Genomic DNA, 15,707 nt, shown 5'->3' with positions numbered 1-15,707 from the left:
TATGTGTAAATAGAAAGTTAACTAAATGTGATTTACATTTGGGCCTCTCACATACTAAAATATGAACTCAATATGTTGTTGTGATTACCTGTAAATGTATATATTTATCATGTCCTCCAGAAGGGTCATATTTGCGTACATTCTTTATGAGCATGCACTTAAAAATGATGAGTAGCCACTCATTTTAATGTGTTTTGCTTGTATTGAAATACAGCCTGCCGAAATATGTCTAATGACAGCAAAGGTAATGAATTCCATATGTTCAAAATTAGGCATACAATCTGATCTGTGATATGTTCACCAAATATGGTTCCTAGATAACTTCTGAATGTGATTTAACATTGTGTTCGCTGTAACACGCTGTGGACTTCAAGTAGACTCCACATTCCTTTCCAATTTGGCCGGTTACACCTCTTAAAATCATGCCGGTGACATACCTGTCAAAGCAAGCTGCCATAAATGGAGATTTCAAATTGTTATGTGCTGCTGACTTACTGACTTGAACTACCGTACAGCATTCTTATGTCAAACATGGTTTATGTGGTGAACTGTGAATATAAATACCAAACTACAGTAGCGAGATGTGCAAGCAAGCCTGTGATCCACTCATTGAGAGATTTCCTGGCTGATGAGGCCATCATAGTACAAAGTGCCTGTCAATTTTCTTTTTAACAACAACATTTGCTGCTCTTCATCACATTAACTGCAGGAAAGACACTCACTATATATTTACCGTTTCCTTGCCTGTTTGTGGGCGATGTTGTGAGCAATATGACAATTTATTAACAAAACTCTGTAATGACAAGCATCTGCATTGCTCAATATCCCTGAGCAACTTGTTGAATCCCTCCTTGTGTTCTATGGTCCAAGTTAAATTGTCTTAGGGGACATAATAAACCAATACAAATCATTCATCCAGATCATACTTTGCATTTTAAACTGCTTTTTAACTGAGGTTATAGTCCCCACGACACTGACTGGATCCCTGCCCTGCTGATTGATTATGATGGTCATAAACAACATAAATTAGGTGCATGCGAGGATTCCTCATGCATGACGGAAGCCAAACATATTTTCTAGTTTATTTCTGTAATACAGCCAAACATAGACGACCAGAAAGAAAAAGGTGAGAGCAGAGGAAAGAGCAATTGAGAATGGATAGACAGAGAGATACAGAGAGCAGGGACGTGCACACATAGACTCTAGGTAGTGCTTGGGCACCTGCCCGTTTTGCCCTCTGGACAGCAATGTGCCCTTTTGAAAGTTCGTTTTGTACAGTTTTTTTTTTTGTTTTTTTTACAGTGTACTGTATGTGGCTCATGGTAACATCGATCAATTCTGGATTGAAAGCTTCTAATATATACAACAATGCCCCAAATGCGCGTTGTAATTTTGTCAGACATCCCCACACGTGCCCCGCGGCACTCCCGTACGTGCACTGGCTGCAGCCCCTCCCTTCCCTGCTCTCAACGTTAACGCGCAGCGCGCAGAGCAGACAGTCAGTCACTCAGTCTGACAGGCCACGGCGGGTGTGTGGTGCAGCAGCACGCAGCAACACGATTACAAGTGCCCTAGTGACGACCAAGTAAGTAACCACCAGGTAACAAATACAACGAGTGTATTGTTTAATCCCCTAAATCAGATGCCAAACTAAACTAGGCTATAACTTCACTTATTTTCTTGCATCCATCCATTTAGTCTCGTTGTGCACTTTGCAATTACGACATACAAGATGTGCCTTTAATAAATCTCACACTACTAAGGCAGCCGGCGGTTCCACCAGGGGCGTCAATCCCGGGGGGATTGACGCCATTATCGGCAAATTACCGGCAAATTTTCGCGCACAATTTCGGAGCGCACAATTTCGGTGCCCGCGCGCTTCGCGCACGGGCGACCGCCACGACGACTCAGAAGGTGCCCTTTTTTTTTCTCTTGAGCACCTGCCCCTATAAATGTCTGTGCACGCCACTGACAGAGAGTGTGAAGGGTGTGACCTTAATCCCAAGTGGGAAAGAGAGAAACTCACACTAACTGAAACACGTACACACATCTGGTCCATCCAGTTTCTACTTTGTATCTCACATGAAAAGTATGTGATACAAACAGAACAACTGGCGTACCACTCTATACCCTCATGAGGTGAGTCAGCACTCCAGTTGGTTGATTAGTTACTCAGTGGGCTGTCGTTGCATCAAGGGTGTGGCTGGTTGTTTGCTTTGGTTTATGCTAAAACTCATTCATGAGTCATCCCTGCTTTCAGTGTCCTCAACAGTCTCCTATGCAGAAATATGGGAGAGGGGGCACGGCCATTTCTATTTGAATGTGTTATCTTATCACTCAGTCACACTCACACCTGTACATTTGCACAGTGAAACACACCCGATAGCAAGGACAAACTTCACTGCACAATGCAGAATCATGCAGATTATGCATGGTGCCTATGTTCCTTACCCTGCATGCAAGTCACTACATGTTACTCTCGCCTGCCAAGAAGGAGGAGGATACTGTTCCAGATAAAGAAAGCCGGGCTGCTGGAGAGGGAACATATTATGTTACTGACACCCTGGCTCCGTCCAAAAAGCCTGCAGCTGAGGCTTTGCTTTCTATCTCATCAAAGAACAATTTACAGCAACCAGGTTATTGGAGGAATTTGAGTCAAATAGGTGACAAGGCAGCTGTCCCAACAATATATCTCAACTGTTGACTCTAAACCTTTGAATCCCAAAGCATTACACCATCAGAAAACCTGTATGGTGGAATACAATGGGTGGTAAAAAAGATGTGTGGACATACGCATTTGCATAAATAGTTACAGTTTACTGACTTCGTCATAGACTGAAAAGTTGTACTTTGAAACTGAGGTGCACTGCCCTCATGTGGTAACAGCCTTGTGAGCAAATTCATAAACACTACTCGTTTTATTGAGAGCGAAAGAGATAGAGAGAGTGTGAGGAAGTGTGGGAACATTCGCAACATGTTTAAAGAGAGCAGTCGGCCTATTTCTGTCTCCCATCGCCCACATTAAATTCCGAAAATAAGAAAAAAAGGTGTTTTGTCTGGGGCGCAATGGTGACCCAAATCCTATATCTACACCACACCCCCCGAAGCATCTCATTACGTCAGACTCCATAATGGTCCACGAGATCAGATGTATTTTTTTCCATAAATGACATTAAATGGTCTGGGTCTTTAACGTTAAATGTGTCAGTGCGGCTCTACATGCCAAGGGATGTGGACACTTCCTCTGGATTTCGAAATGCCTAATTTTATTCTATCAGCGGGAGCCAGCTTCTCATCAAGGCTGCCTCCATTCTATGTTCCACAGGAGGGTTTGTGATTAAGTATATGTGCATATTAAATATATGAAAGCATTTCATTAACCAAAACGCTAGTACAATATAGTTGTTGTGTGAAACTCTTGACAAACACACATTCCCTTGGCAGAGGAAATTCTGTACAAAAATTCTAGTTACATTTTGAATAACCACCCCTACAAATTATGGTACGCCCCACTCCCCGCCGTTAGCCGTTGTTGTATCCTATGCTAGTGAACAGATATGTTGCGATACTAACTAGCTACACACTAGCATTAAAGCCACGAAAAGATGCTCATTCACGGGATTAAAACAATAAAACAAACAGCGAGAAGTCTAGAAAAACTTTGCCAAACTGTGCCCAAACATTATTAGACCACAACCCGAATCACTTCCCTCCAGTTTGGAGTGTGTTAGCATTGTTTTATCTCAGCACTATTGGACGCGTTTTTTTTCTTCTTCTGGAGCAGTCCAGTCTGATGAATTCACCGAAAAAAGACGGAGATGATGATGTGCCCGTTAAAGACCCGGTAAAATACGGCGAATTGGTCATTTTGGGGTAAGTCTCTTGAAACCTAAACTGATAGTAAAATTGAATAGGACGGAGAAAAGGTCCAGCGGCAAATTAACGTTTACATGTAACGGCACCATCAGCACAATAAACCAACAGATGACGTGTACGTTACGGTTTAATCCACTTTCCTTAACCATATAACTTCTTATTAGTCGTGTTTTGGATAGTTATTCCATCATAGTAACACATTTGAGCTCATTTATTGCACATTGCCGTCGTATACCATCAGTCTATGACTATGTAGTTGTGTTACAAACTAACTTTATGTCACAATTGCAAGCATATTCTCTGAAACTACGTCGCCGTATTGTTTCCACACTATGAGTGGTGCGTTTGAGTGTAAAAGGTGCACAATTTAGATTTAGCAATAGCACATAAGGCTACTACGGATGTAGCTGCTTTTCATCAATGGTTGTAGTGTGGGTAAGTAGCAGCAGCGCTGGATTGCTCAGGCTGAAAATCCCAATGATGTCATACTATGCTGGATCTGAGCTTGCTAAAAGTAGTACTGGGGGTGATATCATTGTCTGAATACATGAATCTTGCTCATATTATTTAGTCATAAAGTCTCTTATTACTAATTAATAAAGCCAGATGACCACTCATTGCAAGGAAGGAGGAGGAGGAAGAGACAAGCCCCTCGACATCACCAGCACACAGTAGACAGGATGTGCTGATGACAGCCACCAGCTTCCACAGCATTTCCACCCCTGCAGCTTCACACTCTGCAGGGTCTGCAGGGACCAGAAATGCCACCACACACACACACACACACACACACACACACACACACACACACACACACACACACACACACACACACACACACACACACACACCCCCCCCCCCACACACACACACACACACACACACACACACACACACACACACACACACACACACACACACACACACACACACACACACACACACACACACACACAGTTATATCCAGGCTTACACAGGCCTTCTTCTTGCCCTGCAGAGCTTCCTGTGTATGCCAAAGATAACTGACCTAATGGCCTATCGCTTCCCCTCTGGCTGAACATGGAGTGTGGAGGCTGTAGCCCGCCTGCATAAGAATACTGATTAGTCGTCTTCTTCGTCATCTGACTCTTTGAACACAGCGATCCTTTTACATCTCCCAGACCCGAATAAGGAACTGATAGTTTAATGCCTAATTTGAGGTTTGGGGCATGCAACTATAACACTATCCTGCTATGCGGTGTGCGCTGCACACCGCATATTGTGCCTCATTGAGGGTTGAAAATGCATTTGTATTGGCTCACTTTAAAACTGTGATGGAGGTTTGGTTTGATCTTATTCTGTGAAAGTGATGGCCACAGGCTTGCCACTATCATCGATATCTGTAGTTTTGAACAAGGGCTGAGTGAAAACAATAGATTTTGCTATTTTTTTATTGCTTTTTTGGTTATGTTACACAATGTAAAGTGTTTAAAATGTCACATTCTGGTTACAGTTACCCTATTAACAACAATATAAACGCATATCCAGGTCAGCTGTATTTCTTATGGTTCGGACCCACCAGTTCCTCTTTCCACAAACACAGCAAGTTACTCTTAACATCTGGTGTCTGAACAGGCTGTCCTTCAACTACTTCCTGTCAGATATCAGATTTTCCTGGTCAGTTTTATGCAACTGTTGTTCAACTCTGCTTATGTCAGCCTTGATTATCACATGCCCTGTGTGGTCGATGTCACTGCAGACCTTGTGATCTTTGCAGTGGCTGTCTGCCATCGCTCGTTACCTTACTTAGCCTGGACACCATGTACAGCGCTGCACTATCCCCCCAGCAACTCACTCTTAACCCACTCCAGTAACTACCTCCTCTTGTTCTCTGTGCACATTTTTATCTCACCCTTAACACCTCTTAACAACGGCTGTGTCGCATTCCTCCATCTCCTGCCCAGTTCCCTGTCCTGCCAGCCTCCCAGTGTTTTGCTGAGTGCTGAGTTTCTCAGCAGCAGGCCTCCTTGGTGGCAACGAAAATAAACTCTGTGTCGAGGGGCAGAAGGAGTGAATATTTCATATTGTGCTTTATGATGTGCGCACATGCGTGATGGAGGCTAGAACTGCCCAGGCAAATGTTACCACGTGGAGCTGCTCCTCCACTGGCCTTCACCCTTAAACCCTCTCTTCTCTCAGCCCCCTCTCTCCATTATGTCTCCCTACACCCTGCCCTTTTCTTCATTTCATTCATTTGGATTTATTTCCTCATCTGTACTTCTCATAATAGCTTCTGACTTATTTTCTGTCTCTATTTCTATCAAGTCGCTTACCCTTTTCTATAAGCTGAATATCTCTCCTGTGCCCTCTTATCCTCGACCCCACTGCAAACCTTCAGCCTTTTAACTGGACCCCTCAGAGTCCTACTCCTCATGTTCTTCTTTTTCTGACCCAGACCTTTTCTTCTCAGCCTGGGTTAAGTTTGAACTGACAGGCAGGGCCATACGGAGAGCAGGTAGCACTTAGGCATCTCCTGTGATTATCACAGGTTATTGTGGCCTGTTTGAAGTGTTTTTTTGACTGAAATACCCAATCCTCTCACAAACATCTGCCCTGATCTGGCATTAGGAGTGTTTCACAGAGAAAAAGGAATTTTGTTCCTGCAATTCATGGAAATATATCTCATAAAAAATGCACAATGCCAACAAACTCACAGGCAGACATCTGACCAACACAACAATACAAAAGGACAGTAAGAATAAATAATCTTCCAAATACAATTATGTTCTCAAACATAGTACCGGTAACTCAAATTACTCAAATTTGAAAAAATGTACACAGGAGAGGTTAATATAGGCAGAGATGTGCAATCCTTTGTGAGTTCCACTTTGCCATAAGTCAGGTCTGAAATGTCAATGAATGGATTTTAGGTTTGTTATTTTTCAAAAGTGTTTTAAGAAAAGTTTCAAAGATAACAATTGGAATCTTGAACTTCAGTTTAGTTTTTGAATGTATAATAATAAAAAAAAAAAAAAACTGAAGGCGCTGTTTGTGAGGACGCTTTATGTTGGCAATAGCCACACTTTGTACACTCTTACCTCCTATAAAGATCATCAATATTTAAACCTAGCTGTTATGTGTTATCATCAAGACACATACTTTTGTAATGTGTATCTCTAAAGTGTATTGAAAGACTGATTCAACACTAAAAATTAACTCCCATACTTAATGCTTTATCGAAACCAACGTTTTTAATAGTCAGCGATTATTTAGTTGTAATTATTTAACTTGAATCTGTAGATTCTGTTGTCAGATGATTTGATACTCTATATGATGTCACAATAAATAACAAATGCCTACTATAGTTTACCAGAGCCAAAAGTGACATGTTAAAACTCAAAACGCAGTCTGATAGCATAAAAACAAAAAAGTCTTACAATTCTTTTGAAAGAAGACTAAGAACTCCAAGTATAATCTTTAATTTAAAAAGCTCTGACCAGCAGCATATCGGAATTTGATTTTTAAGCACTAATTATTTAATGAATTTTCAAAATTAGACTTGATGAATTAATCCTAGTTCAGCTTTGTTGTACAAACACTGTCTGAGCAGTCGGTGGTTTCTCCGACCCACGCTGTGAGGCCACTGTGAGACAGATCAGAAGAACAGATGTCCTCTGATCTGATCAAGTCTGAAGGCCAGTAAAGTCTGCTATTGTCCCTCCGAGTCTTCTCACCCGCTGGTTGTCCTCTGAATGGTTTTTAATAAGGACCTTGCCCTATTGATTAGCGGGAAAGCCTTAAACCAGAATAATTCCTTCTGCCTGAACTCCAACTTTGAAAAGAACATTTAACTGTACTTTAAAAAGGACAATGTCATAATCTTGTCAGCAGCACCAATAACAAAAAGGTTTCAACATCGGGCCTCGCTTATTTTCATTAAACATAAAATCTGACATCATCTTCTAAGAAGGTTTGTAAATTAATTATAAAACTCTTAAGGTCTGGAATACATTATTTACCAATCTGATAAGAAGAATCTGAATTCTCAAAAGTGTTTATATTAAAGGGGCCCTATTAGGCTCATATTCAGGTTCATATTTGTATTTTGTGCCTTTTACTTTGACATGTTTACACGTTTTAATGTTCAAGGAGAGTGTGGGAGAGAAACTCCTCCCTCTCATTGGTATTGCCCTTTATATATACAGTCTATGGTATTTCCCCATGGTGTCGTGAAAATGATTGTGTCCTGCTGAAAGCCTCTTTCATTCTAAAAAAATAAGTAGAGGTTGGATGAAGAGTGAGCTCTGCTTCTGTAAACATGAGCCTTGAGTACATGCTGAGTGAGGGAGATCAAGTGGTGGTTGTCCTTTTCTTTGAGCAGTTAAAGGTGGGGTAGGTAATTTTGGAGAAACCAGCTCGAGTGCGCTAGAATTTGAAAATACACAGCCGGAAAAAATCTGCCACTTCCTTACAGAGCCTCTCCTCCAACACACACGAACGCACAAATGACCAATGGATTTTTTGTCAAAGCCCTTAAAATGTTCATTGCTATCAGGATGTTAAGAACATTCCATGGAATATAACAACAAGTGTATCTCGAGCTGGTTTCTCAAACGTACCTACTCCACCTTTAAGTATGAATCTTACAAAAGAATCTGCAGCCGTAAATCAGCACAGAATCAATGGAGCCGACAGTCTTAATTCCAGTTATTTTTCCTGACATCCTGGCACCATCAGTGGCTTTTTATTTATAACTTCTTCCCACGAGTAATGAAAGATCATACATTTACGATATGCAAACAAGATATCTATTTCCATAATTAGGCTTTCTCAATGAAACTAGAGAAACTGGAATGAACACGAACAAGCTTGTTGCCTCTCAGCTGTATTGCATGCTAATGTATATAAGCTGGTTTTATTTTGTGTATGTCCTTGCTAACATTTTGTCCATCTTTCTCCAGGTACAATGGCTCTCTACCGACCGGAGACCGCGGGCGCAGAAAGAGCCGCTTCGCTCTGTACCGAAGGGCCAAGGCCAACGGTGTCAAACCCAGCGCTGTGCACATCCTCAACACCCCACAGGACACAAAGGTATGCGTGTGTGTGTGTGTGTGTGTGATGTGTGTGTACTGTTTTATCAGTGTGTAACATCCTTCCCGTGACTCCCTGTTGTCTTTTATAAATGTGCTAGAGGCAGGATGACTAAGCATGTTGACTGGCGTATGTGGGCTGTCTGTCCTTTTTGTTTGTAGTTTTTTGTGTGCTTCAGCCTACATACGGATGCGGGATTGTATGATGATTGACGCATGGTGATGAATAATGATTTTATCACCATCATGTCATTGTCAAATGCTTCTGTCACGTCTAAAAATAAAGAATGAGGCTAATTAAATGTAATATTAAATCATATATTATTGACTTTGAACTCATAATATAAGTTTGATATGTGTTCTGTGATGAAAATGAAACACTCTTACAGAAGATGAGTGTTCATCAACTCTGCTTTTTGCCATTGTTGTTGCAGGCGGTCCACAGCAGGGGGCAGCACAGCATCTCTTTCACGCTGTCCCGTAACCAGACAGTGGTGGTGGAGTACTGCCATGACAACAGCACAGACATGTTCCAGGTAAACACAGAGGAAATCAACCAAACAGGGTCAACAACGGCTCGCTTTACAACTCTCCTAATCCTAGATTTGTGATCACGTTAACATTTCTCCTGAAATATGATGTTATGTAACGCCATCAAAGGAATTTCTCCAGTAGGAAGGTTATTTTGGTTCTGTTGTGACCACAAAGTGTGTAAATCTGTCTATTTTTATACACAAAGTCTGCTCTTAGAATAGTATCACAGGTTTATTTATTTTCCATCAACAATTGATGACGTATCTTTCCTACAAGGTGATAGAAGCCACAAGCGTGGAGAGAAAAACATTTCCATAAACACCATCAAGCTAGTGTAATTCTGAAAGTATGAATAACTCTGTAGTTAAATATGCCAATACCAACGTATTGATTTGAATGCAGTTGGTTTGATGAACAGTGTCCAGAAATGCCAATGAACTACAATGACCCCCTGTCTGTGCTTTACCACGCAGATTGGACGCTCCACAGAAAGTCCCATTGACTTTGTGGTGACAGACACCTCGGGAGGGGGGAAGGAGGGGGAGGACCCCTCCATCGCTCCCAGCACCATCTCACGCTTTGCCTGTAGAGTAGTGTGTGAACGCAACCCACCTTACACCGCACGAATCTACGCCGCCGGCTTCGACTCCTCCAAAAATATCTTCTTAGGGGTGAGTAGACTGGTGATCGCATGTTTCTGTTCAAATGTACAGTTTTTGAATCAGTTATTCAAAATACTCTGGTGTATTTGTGCCTTCACAGGAGAAAGCAACCAAATGGAAAAACCCTGATGGGCATATGGACGGCCTGACCACCAATGGGGTGCTGGTGATGCACCCGGAGGGGTTTCCAGAGGACCCTAAGCAGGGCCTGTGGAGGGAGATCTCCGTCTGCGGGGATGTTTATGCCCTGCGGGAGACACGCTCTGGACCCACCCGGGGAAAACTGGTGAGGCACCCTTTTGGTTATCTCCTCCAGTGTTCATTTTTGTCAGCAATTTCGTTGATTTAGTCCTGCGTAAAAACTCCTTTTTTTAAGTCAACCCCAATCAATTATTTTGTCGGTTTAGTTAACATAAAGTAGGGCATTATTTCACAGTCAAAAGAAAACAAAACAATTTTAATATGATTTTAATCAATGATAACTTTTCTTCATTTTTTTAGATTGTAGCCATTATTGTATTCTCATATCAGACTTTTTTTATTTTTTATTCTATAAAAATGTTGTATTATATCTTCAACAAAGTATAAATAAAGTTACGTATTGCATTTTGATATAATCACCATTAAGTTTTAATGACGTGGGGGCTCTCTCATCATGAAAAAAAAAGGTTTTAAAATAATATTGTTCGTAGTTTTCATTACCAGAATGACCACTGTCCTATTTGCTTTTTGCCGTCATTCAGGCTGTGAGGTTACAGCTGTTAGATCCTAAGCATGTGTGTGTCTGTGCAGGCGGAGGGTGAGAGCAGTGCGCTACGTGACGGTTCTCTGGTGGACCTGTGTGGGGCCACCTTGCTGTGGCGTACAGGTGAGGGGCTCATGCGGGCCCCCACCCTCCGTCACCTGGAAGCCCTTCGCCAGGAGCTCAATGCGTCCCGGCCCCAGTGTCCTGTAGGCCTCAGCACACTGGCCTTCCCCAGCCTGCCACGCAGCCACAGGTGGGAGCCAAAGTATGTTTAAATCATCCTCATTATTTTCTATCAGGTTGTTTGTCTTGTTTTATCTTCAGTAGCCTGCCTATAAAAAAGCCTCAATATACGGTGGCAGCGCACAGTTGGTGTTTTTGTAATGCTGACCCGAATGATAGCATCACAATGGGCCTGTCAAAAAGCTAATGGGATTTCTTTATTGGATTGGATTTTTTAATTTTGCAGAAAAAAAGGCTCTGTGGCAATCACACATTTTTGATACTTGCATGTCTTGTCTAGCAGCATAATCTCCACATTTTAGGACCACACTACATGATATTCTGCTGCACTTTACCACCGCTAAGCTGAAGTCGGACTTGTTGTGATGATGTCTAGAAGTCATTTAGCCATTTTTTCAACCACCATTTTCACAACACATAGAAGCTTTAGAAAATCATGAGACGATTATTTTCTGACGTGTTTTTTATCCTAAAAGTGAAAAATCTTGTTAGCCTGTGTTAACCACAGATTCCTTTAAAAAACAATTGACCTCGGAAGTGCTAAAATGCTAACTTATTTCTATGTTTTAGGACTCATTCCTGCACCAATCTGTAGTGTTATAAGTTTAAATATAAATCACTGGTATTCACCCAAAGTTTGAAATACTCACACTGTTGATGTTTTGCTTCAGCCTTGAAGAGCGTCAGCCCTGGGTCTACCTCACCTGCGGCCACGTCCACGGCCGCCACGACTGGGGCCAGAGACCCGAGGGGGTGGAGATGCCGGGGGAGGGCGAGGTATCCACCACCAGGCGGGAGTGTCCCCTGTGCCGGACGGTGGGCCCCTACGTGGCCCTGTGGCTGGGCTGTGAGCCCGCCGTCTACGTGGACGCTGGAGCTCCCACTCACGCTTTTGTGCCGTGCGGCCACGTCTGCTCTGAGAGGACAGCCAGGTACTGGGCCGAGACCCCGCTCCCCCACGGGACGCACGCCTTCAGACCCGTCTGCCCCTTCTGCTCCAGCGCACTCAGCACGCCCGGCTGGACGCGGCTCATCTTCCAGGGCCCCATCGATTAGCCGCCAATCTTTGGCAAACCACTAACACAGTAACACAAAGATGCCTGAGCTTCATTCATGTTTCAAACGTGGGTCAGTGTTCAGTGGGGATAGGGAGTGGATCAGGAGTGCTGTTCTTTTCAACAGCAGATCTGCTTCTGGGTGGATCACTGACACTGTCCAGCTTTGTTACCGAATGCAGCTCAAAGCTAAATCCCTCCCCTTGTTCATCCTTTAATGCTTCTTGATTGGTGTAAGATGTTGAGAGTAGGTGGTTAAAACACATGATGGAGTGATCGATAGGGTCACATGGACAGTGTTTACTCTTTCAGGGAAGCTGCTTTTCCTTCCAACCAAACACTACACTGCTTAGCTAACAGCAAAAAGAGAGGATTCTCATAACTAAAACTGTAGCTTAAACGATGCTGCTCTAACCCATTTTAAATTAATTCAACTCATGATGAAATGACCCACTAATTTTCCACTTTGTCACACGAAACAAACAGATCTAAACCCTTTTATTTGACTGTTTCAGAAGCCATGTGTGAAATGACATGTAGCTTTTTGCACAGAAATAGGGAATGGCCTTTTTTACTCAGTTGATCTGCTGTCTTGCACGTCTGCAGCGCCTGTGTGTCCTTAACTCGGTGAAACCCCACCTCTTGCACTTCTTCTCGGCCTGACCTCGGACCACTTTTATCATCCCTAACACAATACTGTAATGCTGCAACTCATAAAACAGTTTTCATCTGTTCTCATCAAAAACTCCTTATTTTATAATATCAGATTATATCTGATTCCCCTGTCCCCTGAACATCTTGCTGATTCGTCTGAATCCTGAGCGGGACATATTAACTGCTAATTGTGAATATGGGAGGTGAAATCAGAGTCTTTTAATCATAATTTTACGTTTTTAGTGATTAATACAGGGAATTATTAATCATTGTTAAAGTGAGTGTATGCAGTTTTTCCTCTTTATTCCTCATGCATCTTTTTACTGTTAAATATATGCAGTGAGACCCCGTGTGTAGTACAAGGTTGGAATGAAAGCCTGCAGACTTCTCTGAAGGGAACACTACGCGCCGTATGATCGCACCACTACCAGTTCTCCTCTTAAGGCCAGATCTATTCCGATAATCAAGCAGAGCGAGGATAAGCACCGGGCTCGGATTGAAACCGGGTAAAAAGAAATCCACTCCATAACTCTACAGCAATAATAGCACTCCCATAGATAAGCTAGATGTTGTGCTATGTTTAGCCAAGTGTGAGGTCGGTGGTCACTCTTGAACGTGGCTGAAACGGTTTCCAGGTTAAGGGCTCAACCAGAGGTGTGTTCAATATCACAAATTGTTTTATTTCCAAATGTAGTGTGTGTGTGATGTAACCAAAGCACTAGAATTGAAAGATGAGAAACAGAATCAGTGATTAAACAATTATTTTAATGTTTAAAGTATGTTTTTAGGCTGCAGAAGTCATCAAAGAGCGTCTTTGTGATGATTTGAACACACTTCTGGTTACTGAATTATGCGTAAACAGGGTCCATGTTAGTACGGTGGAGTGTCAAAAAGTTTGACCTGCATAACCTCAAAAGACAACCTTTTGTTTTGTTTTGAAGAAAAACTATTTTGTTAGGAAATGGGGAGGGATTTATTTGGGGAAGCGGGAGGGAATTATTTTAGATGTTCAGTGTTAAAAAACAACAACTATTTTTCTAACTGATTATGGGTTATAGTTAACCGTTGTTACTCAGTGTAAGCAAGTTCCGTATGTTTCTGAAATATTATCGTGTGGTAGTTCTAGGAGAGCTTGTGAGTGAGAAAAACATTGCCAACACTGTGTCCAACAAACACACACTTATATACACACCGCTACCGTAAAAAAACATTGCCCAGACAATGAATGTAGCCAAATACTCAGGCTATATTTAGCCTTCCCTGGTGCTCATATTGAATGGTCTATATTGTGATACTATTTTTGTAACTGATTATTATGGTGTAGCTTTGGTGGATTAGCTCAAGAGAGAAAAAAAAAAGTCAGATCATTTCAATAATAGCCTCAAGTGTGGAAGACGTATAATTGATAATACACACTCACATGGAACATTGTGTATAGTTTGCATGTGCTGAACGTACACACACAGTATGAACACTACACGTACACTTTGAAAAACTTTGCACGGTTGATCGCCAACCTGTTCTTCATGCTGAGAGCGTCTGTCGCAGACCAACATGTCTTCCGAGTCCTCGGCTGTTAAAACCTCAGAATTTCAGTTCTTTGTTTTGGAAGACCTCTCTATAAGAAAAGAAGAAGAAAAAAAAAGCCTCATACTTGATAGATGTGTGACGTTTGTGAATGAGACCTAATCCCACTTTGTACTACTATGCTAATATCTTCCACCGAACAAACTCACTGCGGAAAGAAGTCCGCTCGTTTTAATCTTGTATTCACACCCATCGTGGTATATTCAGAGCTATTCAGAGCCAGATTTGATTTTCAAAATGCCATGTGAAGTCTCAATACAAGATTTAAACTTGCTTTAGTGCGGTGGATAACTTACGTAGTGTTGATAATTACTGTAGCTCAGGATCAGTGATTTCAGATTCAGAGCTGGCGAGGCCTGCTAGAAGACACTTTCAGTCTTTCTCATAGGAGAGTAACCATGTAATGTAAAATGCCAAATTGTAGAGGGCGTGCTGTGGTGTAGTGCCACAGATCTAGCATCAGTCACATACGGGTCTTTAAAAAACAAAAGAAAGGAGTGGAGGCTAGGAAAACATCTCCATCAGCTGCCCTTTACTGAGCACGCCAAATACAGTGAATCCTGCTTTTCGAAGATAATATATATAAGGATAAATGTAACACCATTGGCATGTGGATGGAGAACCGTTGCAGCACCCTCATTGGCTTCTACTTTATAATCTGATATATTTATTTTAGCTAATCTCTTTACCTTTGCTTTGTTTTAGTATTAATTTGAACCCTCTTAGGGTTATAGATGTCAATATGCAATTTCCTCCTAAATAATTCTTAGACTTTTAGTATCGGTGAATTTCTCAGTATTTTAGGTTGTTTGATATCTCAAGTTACGTCATTAGCAGTTTTTTACATTTAAATTGTCCTTCACACCAGATGGCAACACCTCAACATCCTAACTCATCTTGCTATAGTTGAGTCAGTAGCTGACACGCAACACACAGCGTAAAAACCTCACCTCTAACAATGCATTCCTTTTAATACATCCGTGTTATGTACAGCTATTTTGTATTATTTTATATCATATTCTCCTGTAATCGTCCGGTGCACAGACAATCGCTATACACATGTCAATAAACCTGTTAAAAAGTTGAATTTGCTCTGTTTCTTTGCATTTTTGTGTAACTTCTTCAAGGTTTAAAATACTGTAGATCAGCATAATGTTGAGATTGTGTTTATTACATAAAATACAGCTCATTGTGGTTAAATAAAAAGTAATGTGCCAGTAGATGGCGCTCTCTAGCTGCTCTGTATGTGATGGCAGGGCACTATGATAAGGTTGCTGTGAGT

At 41.8% G+C, this 15,707-nt stretch overlaps 1 protein-coding gene across 2 annotated transcripts; it reads left to right on the top strand.

The window, feature by feature from the left end:
- The first annotated feature begins 3,544 nt into the window (after nucleotides 1–3,544).
- Nucleotides 3,545–15,516, top strand: LOC307016893 (E3 ubiquitin-protein ligase pellino homolog 2). Of its 2 annotated transcripts, none has more exons than XM_079646262.1 (7): nucleotides 3,545–3,873; nucleotides 8,817–8,946; nucleotides 9,380–9,481; nucleotides 9,953–10,150; nucleotides 10,242–10,427; nucleotides 10,934–11,139; nucleotides 11,801–15,516. In XM_079646262.1, the coding sequence occupies exons 1-7, from the start codon at nucleotides 3,794–3,796 to the stop codon at nucleotides 12,183–12,185; spliced, it is 1,287 nt and encodes a 428-aa protein (XP_079502388.1). In that variant the 5' UTR covers nucleotides 3,545–3,793; the 3' UTR covers nucleotides 12,186–15,516. The 2 variants fall into 2 exon arrangements, with proteins under 2 accessions (XP_079502388.1, XP_079502387.1); XM_079646261.1 differs by having other exon boundaries at nucleotides 10,934–11,151.
- The last annotated feature ends 191 nt before the right edge of the window (nucleotides 15,517–15,707 follow it).

This window comes from Notothenia rossii, assembly GCF_949606895.1.
Source record: "Notothenia rossii genome assembly, chromosome: 8".
In the NCBI taxonomy this organism is placed as follows: Eukaryota; Metazoa; Chordata; class Actinopteri; order Perciformes; family Nototheniidae; genus Notothenia; species Notothenia rossii.
Note: the sequence above shows the minus strand (reverse complement) of the source record. Positions and strands in the feature narration are given on the sequence as shown.

Excerpts from the sequence above, each read along its gene's own strand:
- LOC307016893 (XM_079646261.1), top strand. The coding sequence starts at position 3,794 with ATGAATTCACCGAAAAAAGACGGAGATGATGATGTGCCCGTTAAAGAC. Across the intron at positions 10,428-10,933 it reads GACCCACCCGGGGAAAACTG|GCGGAGGGTGAGAGCAGTGC; the intron begins GTGAGGCACCCT and ends GTGTCTGTGCAG. Across the intron at positions 11,152-11,800 it reads AGCCACAGGTGGGAGCCAAA|CCTTGAAGAGCGTCAGCCCT; the intron begins GTATGTTTAAAT and ends GTTTTGCTTCAG.